This window comes from Alosa alosa, chromosome 20 (genome assembly GCF_017589495.1).
Source record: "Alosa alosa isolate M-15738 ecotype Scorff River chromosome 20, AALO_Geno_1.1, whole genome shotgun sequence".
NCBI lineage: Eukaryota > Metazoa > Chordata > Actinopteri > Clupeiformes > Clupeidae > Alosa > Alosa alosa.
This window is the reverse complement of record NC_063208.1, coordinates 20198500-20219690: the sequence shown is the minus strand read 5'-3', so window position 1 is coordinate 20219690 and position 21191 is coordinate 20198500. Positions and strand designations below refer to the sequence as shown.

The 21191-nt window shown below is 48.6% G+C and overlaps 1 protein-coding gene across 6 annotated transcripts in view; it reads left to right on the top strand.

The window, feature by feature from the left end:
* LOC125285088 (protein MTSS 1-like) overlaps positions 1–21191 on the top strand; it is a 39364-nt gene that overhangs the window by 787 nt on the left and 17386 nt on the right. For all 6 annotated transcript variants that reach the window (XM_048229329.1, XM_048229333.1, XM_048229332.1 and 3 more), the window contains exons 2-3: positions 4008–4069; positions 5486–5559. In XM_048229329.1, the coding sequence (XP_048085286.1) occupies positions 4008–4069; positions 5486–5559 (136 nt within the window). The remainder of the gene's footprint in view (positions 1–4007; positions 4070–5485; positions 5560–21191) is intronic.

Sequence of the window (21191 nt, the reverse complement as noted above, 5' to 3'; positions counted from 1 at the left end):
GTCTTGTGTGACGCGATTTGTATAATGCCTATGAATGCACAGTCAAGGTTGGCCTGTCTATGTCAATTATCTGCTATTCTTAGCATGTTCTAGCTCCTGCAAAGACGCTTATTTGGAGGAAATTGAGAAGAGTGGTTTACAACAATGTAACAGATCTGATAACATAGCCTACCAGCTGCGAGAATGAGTCTCGTTAAATTACTAATTAAAGAGAGTCCTGAGTGTCAAGAATAAGTGATGTCAACGGCTCTGTCTTATCATGTGTGGTAGAACATCGTTTGTTTCGGCTATTTGTGCCTTCTGTTTTCCACAACGGTTATGGTCTATTACGCACATAAAGTATGATACCAGAAGTAATAGTTTATCTTTTGACTGTTTCAGCGACTGAAACTTGGGCACACCGAGTCAAACCTTAAGATTTAGGCTATTCATTTTTACTTTGGCGCTAAATGAAAGGTCTTCCCGGAGATGATCAAAAGAAAGCGGCACAATTGGTTGGTTCGCAGTGCTACCCTCCATTCATAGCCGCGTCCACACCTGTTCCAGATTATGGAATGCGGGAAGTGGCAGGTGACCTCAAAGGCCAGAGAGGTTAGCCGTAGCATTAGCGGGGCCAAGCGAGTTGGGCTGCCATTTGGGGGGGTGAATGGTCAGAACTGGGTTGAAAGGGGAGAAAAGATGAATGTCCTAATCCTCCATCTATTTGTGATTCTCCATATCGCTGTTTAATTGTCTATGTTTAGGCCTATATCATGTTGGATGTATTTATATTGAGTGTGAATGAAGTTCTGTTCTGGTTGTGGTTAATACATTAATTGTCATTAAGGAAAACCTAGCTGTGTACTTACATTGAGAGTTGAGACTATTGATCCAACTGGCAGGTATCTAAATACTGCCAGAAGTAACCATTAATACAACTAGGTCTGTTAAAAGAACACTGAAAAGCTGTACAGACTATGCAACTTGTCAGTCATTATTTGGAAGTTGTGCCATTGTAGATACTAATCACCAGTTAAACATATTTTGAAGAATGCTCTTACAGGTTCTGCATACTGAATCATCTGTTGATATTAAAGAAATGTCAGTTACAGGTTTGAACCTTTGAATACTTTTCACACATCTGGGAATACAACTGCATCTCCATCTGCAGCAGTAGGTCTTGATTCAAAAGCTTTATTTTGTCTTTGCCTGAAGCTACCCTGTGAATGAAGAGGTCTCAGTTACTTGGTCCTTGTCATAACTGAAGGGCCTATTGGCTCTTGGCTGGAATGATACTGTAACATGAATCATTTCACAAATGGCATTCTGTAAGCCCTAGAATAATCTTGTATTGTGTGGCAAGGGATTTTCCACAGAGAGATGTTTAGAGTATGTGAGCAAGAGATGGTGGGTTAGATACATTCTGTGGGTATTTGCTAATAAGTACCTTTTCTGCTAAATTGAATCAGTATGTCATGGCTTTTGTGTGTGTGTGTGTGTGTGTGTGTATGGGGGTATGTATGTGTGTGCACATGTCGTGCACCTATTAATAAATTATGAATAGGCGGTTCGCATAGCTTCATTGTGTGAACAGATGTATTCTCATTCATTAGCGTAACTCAAGCCTTCCATGTAATATAGACATTTTTCCATAGGCTACAAAAAAGGCCCTTCTTTATGAGACCACCCCCTAACTGAATTGAATGAATGGCCTGGATCAATTACAATCTTATTACTGCGAGACATACTTAACTTAACACGCTGCCAAGATTAGCTTTCAATTTCTTAAAATACTTTCACACATGGCCTGTAGCCCTCTGGCAGCATCAGCATTATTAAAATCCCTCATTTAAGGGGTAGGTTCATCTCCACTGTCTCTCTGTCTCACTAACTTTCCTCGCACCCCTCCCCCTGTCTCAAAATGGAATTTGAACAGGCTGGGGGTTTAAAGTTAATGTGATTGCGAGTATTTCATGCACTTTCTCTTATTAGTCAAAATAACTCTTCATCTGAATAGTCTGTCGTAATCGCCCGGGCCACAGTAATCCTCTCTCTGGGGGGTGTCAGGAGATGGGATTACGGAGGGAAAGCCTGGGCCCTCCAAAACGCCACGGTTCCAGGAAAACCCACACAGCCATTACCAGGGTGACAGCTTTATAGTCCTGCACCACAGGCCGCCCCACAGCAAGTGAGCGCATAGGCACATTTGCATCTGTGCTGCTCACACACACACACACAGACAGGCGCATCGAACGCCTAACAGGCTTCCAACACAGAGAGAGAGAGATGTTCTGGATGATTGTTTGTAGGAGTAATGCTCTGATTTGATTTGTCTGATTTGGGAGATGTGGTTGGTGTGTGTGTGTGTGTGGGCATGTGTGTGTGTTTGTTTGTGTGTGTGTGTGTGTGTGTGTTTCTTTGGTGGTTTGTGTGAGGAGAAAGCATGCTGACGGAGCTGCTGCTAGGGAGATCGAACTGCAGCGTCATCGTCCCCGCACCACAGCCCTTTTCCGCATGTTGTCACGGCAACAGTTGTAGGGCACCACACAATATGAGAGGGAAATAAAAACAGAGCCAGGGTTGATTGGGGGGTTGGGCGAAAGCAGGTGTTGAGATGTCAGACGTCCAACTCCTGCTGCAGAGAGGGGGTTGGTGGGTGATCTCTCTGTTGGGGGTGGGGTGCTACAGAATCAGACAGTTAATGAAGGTAATTTCATATCTGACAAAAGAAGGTGTCGGCATCAAAGTGAAGAACACACTTATGTCTCTTACAGCCACCAGACAACAAATGGAGATGGTCATGAGGTTGTCCTTTGTCATTGTTGGTAGAGAGACAAAGAGGAATTTTGAAGATGCCATTCCTAAGAGGAATGGCATCTTCAACTGACCACATGTTCCACATGAATTGGTTCATCTGTTCTTGTCTCCTTACATCAGATAGCCAGGACTCCCCAGGTCATAGGGGATAAGGTCAGCCCTAGTTGACCTCTGTGGTATCTAGGCTAACCAGCTGTGGTGTGGGCATGCTGGTTTTGATCCAGGCTGCACCGCGTCACGGACAGATGCTTTGTCCCGACCACAGACATGCACAGCAAAAACGCAGGATGTGTCCAGCCAGCTCTGGCCTCCCTGCCCGCTGCCTTTTAGTTTATAAATTCTGGCCCACTTTTTGCTTAAAGGAGAGAGAGAGAGGGAGAGAGAGGGGAGAAAGAAGGGAAAAGAGAGATGGAAAGAAAGAGGGAGAGATGAAGAGAGAGAAAGGAATATAGAGACAAAATGAGAGAGAGAGAGGAGAAAGAAAGGAAAAGAAAGATAATGAGAGAAAGAGGGAAAAGGAGGAAAGAGGGCTATAGAGAGAAAGGGAGAGAGGAAGGGGGAGATAGAGAGAGAAGGAGAGAGAGAGATAGAGGGACCATCCAGTTCAAAGCCAGGCAGACAGCATAATATAACCAGAGTGTAGTTAGCCGTAAATGGGGTCTCATCGTGCTCTCAGCGTCCACCATGTTTGTGTTCCCTCCAGATTAATGAGGCCGAGAGGACCATCCCTCTCCTCTGCCATTCTCCTTCAGCTCGGCATCCGCTTAACTGTACTGTTTCATCCGTGCCGGTTTTGTACGTGCGTTTGTCCTCCATTTTACACAGTCCCAAAAGTCAAGCTTTATCCCTTGATGTGTGCTCTGGCTGGGTTCGTTTGATCCCATCTCTGCTGCACACCCTGCGCCACAGAGACTGGAGAAATCTGGCATCTCGCAGAGCCAGTGATAGATTTGCATCAGGGTGGCTGCCTGTCGTCTTTTATCTCTGTGTATGTGTGTCCTCGTGTGTGTGTTTACTGTATGTGCTTTGTGCATGTGTTTATCACTGTGTCCTTCACTGTGTTCTGTTTGTGTGTGGGTGTGTTTGTGTGCTTGTGTATGCATGTGTGTGTGTGTGTGTGTGTGTGTGTGTGTGTGTGTGTGTGTGTGTGTTCATGTATGTTTTTTGTACTCTTCTCTCAAATGCCTTCTCTGTGTTTTTTATCTCCCCAGAGCAGTTATCCAGTGTGGGAGGACTTCATCAGCAAAGCTGGCAAACTGCAGTCCCAGCTCAGGTGAGACATGTACCAACAGCACACATGGACACCCCACCACTACCACCCCGACCCACCACTCCTCCTCTCCCCTCCTCACCCAGTCTCCCCAGGCGTGAGTCTTAGATTTCATCTCCCCTGCCTCGGCCTCACTGATGAGGCTTGTTATCAGCCATGTCAAGTAAGCAAGCAGATGAGGCGTGGCCCTTTGGCCCTCCCTCGCCGGCGTGTTTTGGATCGGTGCGTTTGGCACCGAGCTCACAGATTCTGCCAAGTGCCAAACCAGGGCTGAAGGTCACCAGAGAACTCCACGTGAGACACCAAACGAGGAGGAAGGAAGAAAGGAGCTGAAGGAAAAAACAGAGCAGGCAACCCAAAACTCAATTAACCTTTCATCAGGCGAGATTAATGATCAAATCATAAACTCATTATCTCGGCAGAGGAGACTGGCACTGTGTGGCAGGTGATCTATTCTGGGCCAGAGGTTACAGCAGTTTAACCCGCTTCCAACTCCAGATTCCTCCAGATCTTTACCCTAAGCTCCAGTTTCGAGGGCTGAGGTGGGGGGGTGGGGGTTCAGTGGGGTTAGAGAGGGGCCCCCGAAAGTTGAAGTCTATTCATATGCATGTGGGCCACCCCTGAGTCTTGTGTACCCCTTTTTCCACGGAGGTGTCAGTCTCCTCAACAAACCCTAAACCAGAACACAAGACCAGGGCAAAGTGAAAGAGGAGATGCAAATTGCAAATGGCCAGGAGCCGTGTGTCTTCACACTCACACAAGTTGTGATAATTGGCTCTTTGCATTGCGGTATATAGGATGAGGTGCCGACTGCACACACATGCTCTCTACCCAGCAGATCGAGGCTAGGCTTTTTTTGGGACGCCTTCCGAGTCAGCAGAGCTATAAGCGCACCTTTGAGAAAATGTGATGTTTGTCTTAAAATAGCCAAGAGCGTGTGGCTGAGCTGCACACATCTAATTTGGCTCAAAGACAGGCAGGAGACAAAGACACACAAAAAACGCATTTTTCCACATAACACCACTCTTGGCTGCTCCTGGCAGATTTGTATTTGGTGACCTGTAATGAACCCCCAACTCATAACACGCCATCCCACAGGACCCCAGCTGAGCAGGTTAAGTTCTGCCTGCTGGGCCAGGGACCATTTGGCTGATTTTAAAGCCACAAGGGCAGGCTTGTTATGGAAGAGGATTTTTAATCCAGCTGAGACCAACTTTGGAAATGAGGGTTAAGGTGACGTTTCAGGCATAATCCCAATTTGATCAAATTTTGCACAGGATGTAATTTTATGTCTTTGTCCTCGATTTTCGCTGAAATAAACAAGCCTTCAGAGGAGAGTGGAGAGATTGGCCTAAAGGTGTAAGGTCTATGCCAAAGATGTCTATCACATTTGTTTGTTGTTGTTGTTGTTTTTTGTAGGACAACAGTGGTTGCCGTGGCTGCCTTCCTCGATGCCTTCCAGAAAGTGGCCGACCTGGCAACTGGTAGTCGAGGTAAGCTCCTGCCCCGTAATTAGCCACCCCAAATCTTATCAGGCACCTTTACTTACCTCAGAACCCCTCCCTTCCCCTCCCTTTTCCACCCCCCCAACCTAGCTAATCCCACTCTTTAGTCCTGTTCTTTTCACATGATCAAAGGCGTCCATACAACAGATGTGTCAGACTCATCTTACCCCTCTCCATCTCCCCACTTCCCCAGTGTGTTTTGGAGTCACCCTCAGCTGCTAAGTCAGTCACCTTGCAGGGCTTCATCGCTTTAATGCACTGAGTGATGGCTGTTCGGGAAGGTCACTGCCGAGCGAGCAGAGGCTGAGTCACTGTCAACACCCTCTCCTAGGTGACGGGCCGGCCTGCTGTTTCTCCTGCGTCGTTTTCCGCCTTATGTGCGAAGAAAAAAGGAAAAAGAGACAGACTAAGAAAGAGTGGCCGTTCAATAACAAAACAGAGGAGGAAACGTTGCCATAGTAAAACAGTGTGGAAGAGAACAACACAAGACATTTAGGGCCGGTGTCCACCAATCATGTTTTTTGCGCCTACGGTGGCTATTTTCAATGGACCCTTTCAAGAGAGTTCCATTATCAGCATCATAGTTGGCCCCACAAGACTTCCTTTTTAACATTCCATATGTTATCTTAATGCAGAGGAAGTAGATTGGGGCCCAAATAGAACGTTCAAGCATTGTTTTTGTTTTTATTGATGAAAGGGTCTATACAAATCCCATGAAGTTCAGCGTTCACAGCGCTCAACGCCTTTGGCGGAAAAAAGTCCTCGCTGCTGACCGTTTTTTTTGCAGCACTCAGAGCGGTGAAAGTTGAAATCTGTTCAACTTTTAGAACAGCGCCGGGCTCATCAATGTCACTTCTCTCTTGATGACCAATCAAAACTTCGTAACCTGGCAAGTGGCAACAATAAACACTTGACTGAAGCGCTCTGAAAATGAGGTTTAGGGCGCTGTCAGCGCTAAAAACGCGATTGGTGGACACAGGCCCATAGTATCTGGACCAGGAGTCGCCTCTTCCTGTACCTCTCCCTGTCATGGCCGCCTGGAGGGCTTTGGCCCCTGCGTGTGGGGCGAGGTGGAGGCACAGCTGGCGCAGGAGAGGCTTAACCGCGTGTGCCAGCGGGCATGTGTCTCTGCATGTGCGTGCGTGTGTGGGCGTCCGACAATACTATGCACAGTACGTGTGCCAGGCCTGATGTTTTGAGGTAATCAGTGTGTATAGGGCTAGGCGTAATCTCTTTCTGTACAGCCCTTTTTGAAAAAAAAGTATTCTATTCATAGAAAACTCGAAAGCTAACATGTGTCTGACAGTGGTAACATCAGTGGAGTGGGGTGGAGTGGAGCTAGTGGGTGGTGCGGTGTGGAGTGTGTGTGTGTGTGTGTGTGTTTGTGTGGGGTGGTGGCTTGTGGTCCCCTTCTGCCACCACACACAGGCTTCCTGCAGAGATGGGGCAGGGAGTAGACCCACCACTTACCCCTGGGGTCTAATTTTAGGCTGTGGTTTGCGGAGCCCGCTAATGCTAGTCATCTGCAGCTGAAGCTAGCCGCTATCTGCTAGCGTGCGTGCCGGGTCCCCTCCACAGGGGTTAATAAATAGGAAGGCTTTTCAGAGAGCAAAGCGACCGCACCATCCATGCTGCGCCACCACTCCGCTCAGGCCCTCTGTGATGCTGGCCTGGGACTGGGCACGAAGGGAACGTTTGAAGAGCATTTCCACTGGGGGAATACCCTCAAATCAAAAGGCCCTTTTTAGAGCACTTTTAAATGTTAAATCTACAGGATTAGATCCATACACACACGTGTCTTATCCAAAGATCACTTAGTTCTCTATATCCCTCTATTTATCATATACTTTTTTTACAACAGTATTTAATCTTCGTCTTTCCTTACCCCGTTTTTTCTTCCAGTTCCAGATTTTCTGCGCTATGAATCACTCCTTATCACTTCAGTGTGATGTATAATCCCGGCTGTGGAGGGCTGAGCTCGGCCATCATAATGCCACATGCTCAGAGAGCTCATTCCACTAATGGGAGTCTCGGAGAATTAACTCTGGCACGGCAACCATGGGCTTTTTTTTTCAGTCTCTCAGAACAGTCAAACACCTCAGAGGCCAAAGGGTACCTCCGGAAGTCTTTTAAAGCCAAACATCAGAGGCTAGATCAGTTAGCTGCATGTACAGTGGTTTCCCTATCGTAAAAACGTAACTGTGAGTTAACATGAGGCTTGGTGCATTTGCTAGGAGCTCATCCCTGGGAGATGCTGAGCTGCTCCACAAATATACAACCGATGTTTATAAAAGTACAAGTCGGTTTGTGCTAATGCGCAACACCCGTCTGTGGTTTGTCGGTGTGCATGGAGAAAGGCCTGGCGGAGAGGCCCCATTGGCCTGCTTGTAAACAGACCCTGCGAGTGGGCACTGGTGTCTGTGGAGCATGTGGCCGTGCTTTTGCTGTGGCATCAACCCAAAATAGCCACCCTGCCTTTCTCCCATCTCTCCATCTCTCTCCCTTTTTCGCTCTCTTAGCTCTCTGTAGTCTCTTTCTTTCTCTGGTCCTCCGCTTCTATCACTGTCTGGGTGTGGACCCGCTGATAGCCAAACAGAGCCTCATGATGACTGTGATTATAAAACTGGCTCTGTATTCAGCAGACTTTGTTTGTGTTTATGTGACACTTTGGGCTCCATAATGGCCAGAGGTGTAGGCTACAGAGCAGACTAAAGTAGGGAATACCGGTATGTTTAGTCTCATTGGGCCGCTAACAATTGTTGGCTTTTGCAGTTCAGTGTTACTGTGCTGCAGGTACCAATGATGCATCAAAATAGTGCTGCACTCTGGTATTGGCACGGGGCATCTTCTGTAGGATCTATACAATATTTTATGTGGTGATTGTATTGTTACGAGTGTAATTAAGCATGTAATTAGCGTTATAAAACTTTGATATGATTCCTCATCTCTCTCTGAGGAAGTGTTTTTTCTGCCCATGCCACATCCACTGTTTGTGCTTGTGCTCGATGTGCTCGTCTGCCATGTCTGCCGAGTCTGCCGAGAACGAAGGGGCTTCTTCCCATCCCCGAACCCCACCAGGCTCATGGACGGCCAGTTCTGATTTGCTTCCCAGAACCCAGCGTGTGCCAGGTGGCCATTTTGCACTCGACCGTGTCGCGTCCCCGAGGCCCAGCCTCACAGCTGGCCCCCATCCTCATGGCAACAGCACGGAAATCACGAGCGGAGGGAGGGGTGTGTGTGTGTGTGTGTGTGTGGAGGGGAGGCTAAGACACCTCTCACCTCCAGTGAGTGAGTGATTGACAGACATGGAAAATTCCCCTTTCCACGGGAGCAGACCCACACGTTATCCCACTCCCACTCCACTCAGCAAACCGGCATTATTTACTGCCCAATAGCCCCATGTCCCTCTCCCTCTCCCTCTCCGTCTCTTTCCCTCTCTCTCCTCTCCCATCCCTCCTTTTCTTCTCCTGCGTCACTCTACTTATCGTCCCTTTCCGAGAGAGGAGCAATGAAGACGACCTCTGTGAACATCCGCTGAAGCAGACATCCTTGTTACCGCTTTGCCTGAGCAGAACAAAATATTGATTTGTCTCTCGCTGGCACCTGCTTTATCCAAACTTCAGCAGCAGCAGCGAGCAGAGAGCAAACACCCGCGTCCTCATCCTCCCCCTCTCAGACACTCAGTTCACCAGTTGCTGAATCAAACAGATGCACTGTACTGGAATTAATGCGGCGTGGGGCGTGGGAGGGAGGTACATATCCCAGTCCCCTCGCAGGTACACAGTGCACATTTCACGCTGTTTTAATAGCATCACTCGGCAAACACTCTCCCCTCCTCTCTCTCTCTCTCTCTCTCTCTCTCTCTCACTCTCTTTCTTTCTCTCTCTCTTTCACCTGCTTTCCACACCTCCCCCACATTGCTCTTTTCCTCCTTCTGCCTCAGTCTGTCTCTCTCTCTCTCTCTCTCTCTCTCTTTCTCTCTCTCTTTCACTTTTCATTCTGCCATCTCAATTTCACCTGAACTATGTGATGTATCATTCTATTTCTATCTTTCTCTCTCACACACATATCTCCCTCTCTCCCTCTCTCTCTGTCTCATCAGTGTCTCTCACAGCCCTGCTGCCAGCTCCCTTGTCAGAATGGGGCTCGGCATCTATTTGCCATATATTTTGCTGGGCTCTGCCGTTGCCATGGCGCCCCCACTGCCAGCGAGGATCCTCTCTCCTCCGGCAGACTTAGCTTTAGCATTTAGCATTAGCATTAACATCAGATGAGGCCGGTCAGTCAGCCATTCAACCGGGGAGAACAGGCAAGACAGGGCGCTGCAGGTAGAAAGATCCCCAACCTCTCGTCGTCCTCCTCCTCCTCCTCCTCCTCCTCCTCCTCCTCCTCCTCCTGCTCCTCCTCCGTTAGTCTGATTATCGGAGGGCCAGCATGTGCTATACATGCAGGAGACATCCCAGGCTTTGTGCTCCAGCTCCCTCTCCCACTGCTGGATGGCATGGAATTGATTTGCATTGGATTATGGCTCCTGGTGGAGGGCCACAGGGATGGGAGCCGTGCCTCGTTAATCAAAGGGAGCCGGCGATGGGGAGGCAGTGTCCAGAGTGCTGATGAGCTGGGAGAATGGCCGCCTTTGTGGGCATTTGCTTAAAACCCCTGATCTGCTTCTTAGATGGTTGACAAATACACAATACCTGACCTACAAACCTAAATGGAATGGTGTAAGACAGCTGACCATGGCTGTGTTTTCAGTTACTGCATTATTTTTTTCCCAAGATTGCATACTCTTCTGTAAGAAGTGTTCTGCAGTCTGCATGTGGGTCTGTGCTCTCACCTGGCAGTGTGTATTTCAGTGTTTAGTCTGTCGGGAGCCGTAGATCTGCTCCTCTAACAAGAATGTTCCACTCCTGCATCTCCCCCAACATTCAACAGTAATGTATGCCTCTCCCTCCCTCATTCTCTCTGTCTCTCTCTCTCTCTGTCTCTGTCTCTCTCTCTCTCCTATCGCAAATTCAGTTCAGCAAATTAATAGCCTTGTATGGTCAAAACACAGGAGAGATGGCTCTAAACAGGCTTTAGAACATAACATACAATTATACTAATAGTTGTTTTTGTTTTTATTTGTTTTTTTTTCCTTCTCCTCCATGTCTTTGTTTCTCTTTGTCTCTTTTCCTTCCTTCCTTCCTCTCTCTCTCTCTCTCTCTCTCTCTCTCTCTCTCTTCCTATACCCCGCCCCACTACACCCCTACTCCCCCTCAGCAGTGCTCTTTGGCCAGAGGCTTCCTTAAAGCAGCACCCCCCCATCCTCCATCCTCTCCGTCTCCACCACTTAACTCCCACAACCAACTGCAAGAAGCGCCCCCCACCCCCACCCCAGCCTCCTAACCTCCATCCTTTATCATTCCAAACCAGCCCCTTCCTCCTACTGACAGCATTAGCCCTTGCCTTTCATGGCTCCGGTTAGGGCTGTCGCTTTGTCACCAGACTGACTCCCTTCGTCCCTCTGCCCCTGTTAGGTCGTCCGTGAGTGGAATGCCGCCATGTATAGAGTACGGGTGGGGGTGTTGTGTGTGTGTGTGTGTGTGTGTGTGTGTGTGTGTGTGTGGGGGGGGGGGGGTGAAAAAACGAGAAGAGCCGTTTTGTCTTTCCATAGTTCCCCAGGAGTTGTTTACCATGCGGTCATCAATTATTCAATTAGATAAACCTCAGTAGATTCTATTAGATAATTAAGTCATGGTTGAGGGATAAATCCTAGGCATTGCTCTACGCTTCTGAGTGCATGTCCTCGGGGCACACACTAACGGCCTCTCCAGCCACGTCAGTTCTCCGTGTCTCAGTGATTGCGATGCTGGCCATGGGTTCATTTATTTATGAATAAACAGCAAACACGTTCCAAGTGTGTCTGTGCGTCTAGTCTCTTTGTGTTGGTTTCAGTCTGAACCTTGTCTGCATTTTTATCTCATCTGCACCTTCAGAGTAGACGTTACAACAGAACTTCTGTAAACTTATATACACTAATGACTAAATGGGAAAGCATGTCGCAATGACCTTTGTATTCTCAGAAATCCTTTTGCCATATTTTATTGGGACTTGTTTTGAGAGGATTCCTCAGTTGAAATGTTGCCAACCTTGACACTGACACTGATCTTGAATACATCTATAACAAGTGTTAACCATTTTTATGTATTGTACTCAGTACTACATAGCCATTCTATGGGAGAGTACATTCCTCTTTGTCCTTCACAATGTCCCAACAACTGTTTTGTCTGTCGGGGGGTGAAATGTAAGATGGAGGAGCAGCCTCATTTAGTCATCAGACATTTGCTCACACCTAGCCCCTGCATGCTCATGCTTGTGGGCGTAAGTGAGGAAATGGCCCTTGGGATGAGGAGCCCATTTTAGCATATTATTACCCAGCCAACGTGTGTGGTCAGCCATTCTGTGTGTGTGTGTGTGTGTGTGTGTGTGTGTGTGTGTGTGTGTCTGGTGGATGCCGGCCCAACGCTAGCCCATGGCAAACACTAAAAACATTAATATGCAGCTAAGATTTACTCTTCATAATGTGTTTGGGTGTGTGTGTGTGTGTGTGTGTGTGTGTGTGTGTGTGTGTGTGTGTGTGTGTGTGTGTGTGTGTGTGTGTGAGTGTGTGTGTGCACGCCCATGCTTTCCCCTTGTTCATGTGGGGCACACCTGTTGTACTGTGTACAGATTTCAGTGGCATGAAACTGGTCGATGTAATAATAGAATTATGAGCTGCGTGCCCGTGCGCCACACACACAACAGCTGGTATGAGTCTGACGTCACTGTTTACCGGCCCCCCTGGCATCTGTGTCAGCATGCACTTGAGGCACAAAACCGTTACCAATCCACAGCTGGGCCTCTATCAACGTAACACATCAAGGTTTTCCAAGACATAAAACAAACATCAGATTAAATCAGAATTTAGATTCACTTGCCGTGACACACTTTTTTTGAGTAACATCTGTTGAAGTCTTTCAATCCAGGCCAGGCTACGCATTTACCTTCTCCCAAGTCCCTTTTGTATCCCTTGAGCCTGACTCTGTGGTTTATTGCACAGTCACCCTCTAACATACCCCTCCACAGCTGAGTCTCTCTGACCTTTTCTCCTGTGGGCTGTTTTTGTTTCACGACCCACCCCATCCCACCCCATCACCCACAGCTGACTGTGAGTTTAAACATCTGAATTATTGAGTGGGAGAGCCCAGCAGGTGAGGCGCACACACACATACACGCACACACACACACACACACACACACACACACCCTTTTCATGTGCCTCCACGTCGGTCGCCTCTTTTAATTAATTATGAAGTACCACTCACCCCACACTCGTTAGCACGGATCAAACGGCATAATTCACCATGGCTGCGGTCCGCCATGAAAAATAGAAACAGGCCACTCACTGGGTGCAGTCATCAAGGGTTGGTGGCCATGTTCTCCAGGCTGACAAAGGAAAAAAAATGACATCCCGCTGAAATCTGAGTATCTTGCTGATTAATGGCAGTGGCCATTTTGCTTCGACCAGCCAGAGCCTGACTGCACGCAACTGGAGGCTAGAATGAATGTTGCATGTAACTGTGCCTGACGTGTCCCAAACCTCATGTCTCTACACAGTCTACCAAGGGACTTTCTCTGCCAAGTGCGGATCACTCGAACCTGACAGATTCAGGCCACAAACCACTAATAAGTTGCGACTGGACCAGAGAGAGTTCAGGTGAGCTCTCTAACATCTGGTGTCCAGCGTCCACTAGAGCAAGCTTGCTTACAGTCATCAGTGGCATTATATTATTTATGAGGAAAGCTAAACAATGTTGAAGCAAAGTAGCCCCCTAGAGGTATGGCGTTGCTATGGGATTACCAGTGAATAAGCTTGGACATTCATGAATGCAGAGGAGGTCTTAAATTATTAATAATCATGGCAAGCCTCTTAGCCCTTTCATGGCTCTTGAGTCAAGTCGTTACAATAGTGGAGGGCTATCGGGTTGTGCTTAACAAGGCACTGGAACTCTCGGAGGTCGAGCTCGGCTCGCGAAAGACTGTCAGCTTGTCGAGCCCCTTAAATAATTCTCAGCCCTCACTTCCCTCTCAGATGCAGGTGTGACTTCCAGTGAGTTGTTACGGTTGCGAGTGTTCCGCGGGCGTTGGCAGACAGCGGAACTGGGACATGGGAACGTGTCGATGTCGCAGCTTTGGGCTCTCAACCACATCCTCCATCCATCCTCCATCACGACTAGATCCATTAACCCCCAGTGGTGATGCAACCAAGCCCCGCATCCACGCTCAATTTCTCCGAATGCGTTTGGACAAGTTGGCGGGCCATTTTCCAAGAACAAGCACAGAAGGGGGCGAATGATATACCTGTTTACAGTGCCAGAGCCAGGGCAGCAGGAACACCAGTGTGTCTGGATTCTTCTGAACCACAGAAATATGACCCCGCAGTGCTCTCACAAAACCCTTCACATTACCACACGGCCCAGCCCCGCTGCACGCCATACTGTTGAAAGCCCTACTGTACCTCGCGTGGTCCTTGGCACTGGCTCATACCCGTCTCCGTTTACACGCGGTGCCGTGGCTGGGCTGCGCGAGCAGGGACAGATTAGATGGTGTCAGCTGATCAAAGAGGGGCACAGGGTTGGCAGCTGTAGCGTACACAGCGCGGGTGTTGCACTGTCCGTGCATGTCTATCTGCGTGTGTGTGTGTGTGTGTGTGTGTGTGTGTGTGTGTGTGTGTGTGTGTGTGTGTGTGTGTGTGTTTGTGTGTGTGTGTGTGTGTGTGTGTGTGTGCTGCACGCAGCTTACCCATAAACACAGGAACTCCCTCTCCAACGCTGTTAGTCATCTAAAGGCCCTGAAGGCCCCCTCATTGGTTTTGGTCCTCAACTTAGACTTGCTAAGGGTGGTGTGGTGTTTCAACATTACACTTGATCTATCCAGAAAACAATTGCATAGGATGTCAATGTTATAACCAACAAAATACTGTTGTGATTGTTCCAAACTATTCCATAGATCACATTTCATAGATTTGTCATGAAGGAGCCCACAAATGACCTTGTTCCATATGGACTACTAATAAAACACTTGAATGGAATGATGAAATATCATCCTGTAAGTGTAGTATATTTGTGATGTTAGTAGAGTAATTGGTGAAGGCTGCATTAAAGTCAGTGGCACAGAGCTACTATTCCCTCTGAGGGCAGCTTGCACTATTTTGAGGCTCAAGGTTTTGATGCAGTATCCAGGTAAAGTCTCTTTGTCTCATCAAACTGCAGTCCACCTGCAGTTACCCCACATGTGTCTTTAAATGACCAAAAACAGAGTAGCCTTGCTGGTCCCCCCCCCTCGAGAGAAGCCTATAGTAGATTTCTGGCTTATGCATACACATAAAATTGGACTCATTCTGATTGGTTGTGCTACTATTTCTATGAACCCCCCTTTTTGAAACACACACACACACACACAGTGGGCACTATCCCAATAGTAGCTCTGTTTATTAGATATCAATGATCAGGCAGGCTGTGATTAGGATTCCATGAGCTTTCATTGGTCAGAGGCCCAAATACAGAAAGCCAGGATAGCTGGATGTGACCTACTTCCCCCTTCAGCCCCTCCACCTCAGCTCTCCACCCCCTCCACTCCCCTCCCCACACCCAAGCCCCTGTTGAATTAATGAACAGAGATGAACCGAGATCTGGCAGCAGTGAGGAAGAGGAGATCAAGCAGCAGGAGGAAGAGGAGCATGGCACATTTTTTCCCCCTGAATGACTGTTAATAGATCAATTTTCACGGAGAATATCTGTGCAACGATCCAAAGATAGACAGAGAGGATGGGAATGAGGGAGAAAGAGAGAGCAAGTCACACATTCAGAGGTCGGCATTGTTCATTTGCACCTCTTTGTAAAATCACCCAGAGGAGGTATTATAATTTTAAGCAAATGAGACCTAATTAAACATGCATAGCATTTGGGAGAGTGAGAGAGTTGGCAGTGCATGGCTTCATCCCGATATCAAAGAGAACAAACATAGCAATTAACCGCCTCCGCCAAATGTGCGACGCCCGCCGCCTCTTGTGCAGAAAACGATAAGGCTGGAAAGGGGTGGGCCGATTGGCTACAAAAAGAGAGCAGTGCTCGGCAAACCTTGGGTAATTAAGAGAAAAGGAGGGGTGGAGGGGCTGATCTCACTGAGGGAGAACAAAGCTAGTAGCGGGGACTACTATCCATCAAATCCCTAACTCCCTCAGTCACTCACTTACTCGCCCTCCCAACCCACCCACCCACTCTCCAACGTTTTGTTTCTGCCAGCGGGATTATCTGTGGTGCAAGTGTGTGTATGTGTGTGTGTGTGTGTGAGACCACTGGCCCTCTAACATGAGGATTACTCATGGGATTACACTCGCTGCTGGACATGGGACTTGGATCCTCGTTGCAGCCACTGCGCTACTGTCTGAAGTGTCTCGGCGGCGGCGGCGCAGAGAGTGCCGCCTTCACAAGTAATCCCAGCTAGCCAGGGTATCTGTGTCAGAGAAAAAGCCCAGATGAAAGGAAGTAGGTCTCGCCTGGCATGGGAACGAGGGCAGGGGAGGGGAAGAGACAGAGCCGGGGCCAGACGAATAGACTGCAGATCTAATGGAGCGATCTGGAGCGATGAGAGAAAGAATCGGCTGCCGCGCCTAGCCGAGCTGTCAGCCCTGTCCTGCCTTGCCCTGTCCTGTCCCTCAGCCTCTCTCTCGTCCTCCCCAACCCCCTCTTGCCCCTCCACCTCCACGCCCCACTGACGGGAGGAACATCACTGGGGCATCGCTGCCGCCATGGGTGTGTGTTTTAAGTGGGGGGCCTCTTGCCTTCCGCCCTCCCCCTGGGTGAGGGAATTGATTTTCAGGGGTGAACTGGCATTGGAATTGGAGTGGAATAATAGGAATGAGGCTGCTGCTGCTGCTGCTGCTGCTGATGTCTCCTCTAATACAGCATGTATGTGTGTGAGGCTTTTTAGCAATGAGGGACCCTGCTCCGAGACAGGAGTGTATACATTCACGGTCTAGGGCCTCTGAGATGGCCCACAGCATTTAACTGCCTGTAACAAATTCACTGCTGGTGTTGGTGTGCCTTATATCACAAAGAGCCCTACAGCTTTGCTGTTTGTGCACTCCCCTCCTAACGTGTACTGGGTCATTGAAACTCAAGCCCAGGAGTGCCTGGTCTTTACACATGGCTCTGAATACAAGTACGGAAATGCAAATAGCTAATACAGGTAACCGGAGAAAGCATGTGACCCATAGACCAATTCTGTTCAAAGGAACTGCCTATCATTGTTTGTCTTGCAAACATAGGCATGATCCTGACAATAGATCTATTGACGTTTGTCATTACGAACACCGGATGACCTACTCTATGCTCGGAAAAGGCCACCCAGTTTCTGTTAGAATTTAGTCAGTGATGTCTTATCCAACATACCAGACTGTCAGACTGCTTCCTAGGGGATAACCTTGGGGAAGGAATGGCTTCATTAGTAGTCACTCAAACAGCTCAGTCAAACCATCAAAAGGTCGTCAACTGGTTGTCAGCTACAGGACCTGTTTCACCAAACAAAGACACAACCATTTCCTCTGCAATTTCATTCAGACCACTGTCATCGAGAAGCCTAGTGCTTACAGGCGCACGAGGGGTCTCTTATGACTCCGTCTCACACCTGGCCTGGAGTGGTCAGCATGTCTGAGGCTGTTCCGTCTCCCCGAGCTCTGGAGACCTCCAAACCCCCAGCTGTCTGGTAGGGGCAGAGCACCCTAGCAGGTGCTGTCCGAGTCGGACGAGAGACTGGGTGAACGCTGCCGGATTTTCAGAGGCCTGCGCAGTCTCCAGGACGCCACCTGTCTGCAGTGCGAAGACGAGTTTCGACAAGCCAACGTCCTTGGAATGGGGCTTGGCAGAGTGGGGGAGGGGAAGGAGGAGGAGGTAGAGGGCATGGAGGGGGGGGGGTTAGTGCAGGGTTTCTCGCCACGCATTATTTATAGAACTTGTAAAGAATTTAAAGAACTCCAGCAGTCCTCGGCCCCCTCACAATGAGGAATGTGCCATTTTTGAAAGACCCCCCACCCCACCGTACTCCACCCAGCCCAACCCCCAATTTCATTGCCACATTGACTCCAGTGGAAATGTGTGTGGGAGGGGGTAGGGGGGTTGGCTGGGCTTGACGATGGGAGTGGGGAGAGGCTTGGAATGGGAATGGCGGTGTCTTGGAATGGGCGACCTTGGCAGGCGCAGAGATGGATGTAACCTCATTCCTCCGGGCTGTCCGAGCCATCACGTCAACCTACCCACTCGTCAGAGTACAGTGGCGCACCAATGGCCAGGCCCCCTTTTCCAATGTACGAGTGAAGGGGAGTGAAGATCCTGAACCTCGCCGGTCATCGTGACCCATATCACTGCAGCGGCACTGATTGCCGTGTTTGGTCTCCATCAGAGCGATCCCAGGGGGCCACCACTTCACGTTCCCCAACACTGATGGCTTTTGTGAGTGGGTCATCCGGTGTTGTGTGAGAGAATCAGGCTCTGCCGTCTCAAAGAGGGCCTATGCCTTTGATGGCGATGGTCTCTGTTGGCTCTGAATCTTTTATTAGGCCATAGAAGTAGGTCAGACCAGTTAAAACCAGTTCACTTTGCAATACGCGTCCCATGCCATATTAAAACAGTATATCTATGTCAGGTCATGGAATCTGAACGTCTATATGATATTGTAGGGTGTTTTAGTTGTTTCACAAGCCCTTAAAGACTAATATTCTCTCTTCCGGTGCCTTTACTTGTTTCCTCAGAACAGATAGGATGTCTAATTAAGGCTTTGTGGAGAACACAGAGGCAGTGTTTCTCAATGAGATGAGCTGCTGTAAATGCTTTGGACATGCTACTTCTCATCTATTGTGTGGCCCTGGACAGGTTAATACATGTTAGTATATAACTGGGAGATCGAACAGATCTGAGATAGCTGTCTGCTAAGTCTGAGATAAGTCTGTCTGTTGAGGCCAGTGCTAGCTGCCGTAGTTTTGCAGTGAGCATTCAGGACGCAGCTGGCTGAGCGTCCTTGTCTGCTCTGAGTCCTTGTGTGGCCCTTTGACTTGGGGCCCCACGGCGCTCCACCGGAGCCTGACAGCAGCGTGGCACGCAAGCCTTCTCCGACAGCCGAGCAGAGCAGAGAAGAGAAGAGCTGTGCAGGGTAAAGGGGTGTGTGGGGTTAGAGGCGAGAGACGTACCGAGAGCAATAGAGAGTGAAGGCATATCTCTCTATTTCTATCTCTATCTCTCTTTCTCTCTTTCTCTGTCTATCTGTCTTTCTTTCTTTAAATCTCTCTCTCTCTGTCTCTCTCTCTCTCTGTCTCTCTTTCTCTCTATCTCTGTTCTCTCTCTGTCTCTCTCTCTCTCTGTCTCTCTTTATATCTCTCTCTTTCTCTCTCTCTATCTCTCTCTGGCGGCTAAAGCTCATGACAGGGGGCACAGGGGCTCTGCTGAGGACAGCGCTCACATCAGCACTCAAACTGACATCCAAGAAGTTATGAGCACAAAGAGGCAAAAAATACTGTTCTCTCCACAACCCGAAATGAGCAAATGGACCAGTGTAACTCAGTGGCCAAACTGTATGCAGCTATTTGCTTATTCAAATATGTTGGAAGTAGATAATCTAAATGCATTAGGAGTATTATTTCCGTTCTTCAGTATAGATTTTCATCCAGGTTGTACTGACTCTCCAAACATTGACCAATAGCTATGCCCTCAAGGACACAGGATTATACAAGACTAATGATCATGACTATGAATCAATAACATTGACTGAATTGGCATACAGAAAAATCGTACAACAAAGCGTACAACACTGTCAGAATGCTTAGGTATCAAGCAAAAACAATCCAGCAATCAGCCAAATAGAGCCTCCATCAGCAGACAGTAATTTGGCCTGATGGGGTAGGCACACCTCTGTCTGTGTTTGTCACTGTGGCAGCCACAAGCTAGGAGGGTTTTGTGTGTGTACGTCTGCCACATGGTTGTGTGCAATGGGTATGAGACGGTAGGTTTGTTCAAATGTGTGTTTTCCTGAATGCCTTTAGTGTCAGTGTGTGTGCGTGTTTATTTGGCCGAGAGAGTGTATGTGTAGTTGAGTGGCATTAGCCTGTATATGGGTGTGTGTGTGTGTGTCTGTGTGTGTGTCTGTGTGTCTGTGTGTGTGTGCGTGTGTGTGTGTGTGTGTGTGTGTCTGTCACGCTGAGGGCCACACATACTGCCGCTGTCTCGCTGCATCCCAGGGAGTCCTCGGCGTTCCTGGGAGCGCATTCCTAGCACCCTGTCACATGGCACAAGTGTCACACACGCACCGAGGGACAACTCCTCTCCCTAAGGTATCGGATGGCTAATTCTAGACCGTGATTGGCCGGGGCAGGTGCTCAGGGGGCTCGGGTGAACCAAACAAAACAAGAAATAATTTAAAAATCCCAGTCACGACAAAATCTCCAATCCCTTCAAATTAAATACCAACATTCACACAAAGGTCTATACATTTATCACCACATTTCAAATTTGCTCCTCGGAGACTTACGGCACTTGTTTTTTTCTGCAAACAGCTTCTGCAAACACAGCTCCCATGTCTGGGAGTTGTTCATTAGGATCAGTGTGGATTTCCACAGGCACCCAGCAGTGTCGCCACAGCAGATTTGAATGTGGCTGATTTACTGCGGCCTGCCAGTCCCATGTAATCACTTTAAGTAATGACTGGATGGTTGAATGGATTGTGTCTGTTGGAGAGAGAGAGAGAGAGAGAGAGAGGGATGGAGAGAGAGCGACAGAGTGAGAGAGAAAGAGATGGAGAGAGAGAGAGACAGAGATGGAGAGAGAGCGACAGAGTGAGAGATGTAGAAAGGGAGCAAGAGAGAGAGAGAAGAGAGAGAGAGAGAGAGAGAAAGAGATGGACACATGAGAGGAGCCGGACAGTTGGGCTTTGATTAAATAGATGCACAGTCTGGCTTGATTGCCATTAAAACTGCCTGCGTCCCGCAGATCAATACCTGTGCCCCGGCCCACCCCACTCCAGCCCAGCCTACCTCCCCGCCCTCGCTGCCTTTGTGCTGGAGGGGTGTTGGCATTGGCGGGGGTTGGAGGAGCCGCAAAGTCACCATGGCACGACTGAACGCGGCGTATCAGGTTTTTCTGCCGACTCAGGGCAATCGGCACGCCCATCTGTGCAAGCCCTGCCCATGCCAGCTCCCCAGACAGGAGACAGAGAGAGCGAGAGAGACAGAGAAACAGACTAAGAGAGGCAGACAGACAGATGGAGAGACAGAGAGAGATAGGCAGACAGGCGAAAGAGATCCCTGGATGGAAGTCGACTTCCACAAACACAGACAGAAACATATATAATAAACATGCACGCATGTATCTGAGTAAGAGCAGATGTGTACACATGCTACGCTGACCTTGACATGCTATCTGCATGGAATAAGAGTGTGTAGAACAGGATAGGAGAAACACAACACGCAGACAGACTGTCTGTCTGTAGTCAGAAGAGGCACTTACTCCTGGGTCAAAGCAAAACAAGAGTGCAGTGATAACACTGAAGTAGCA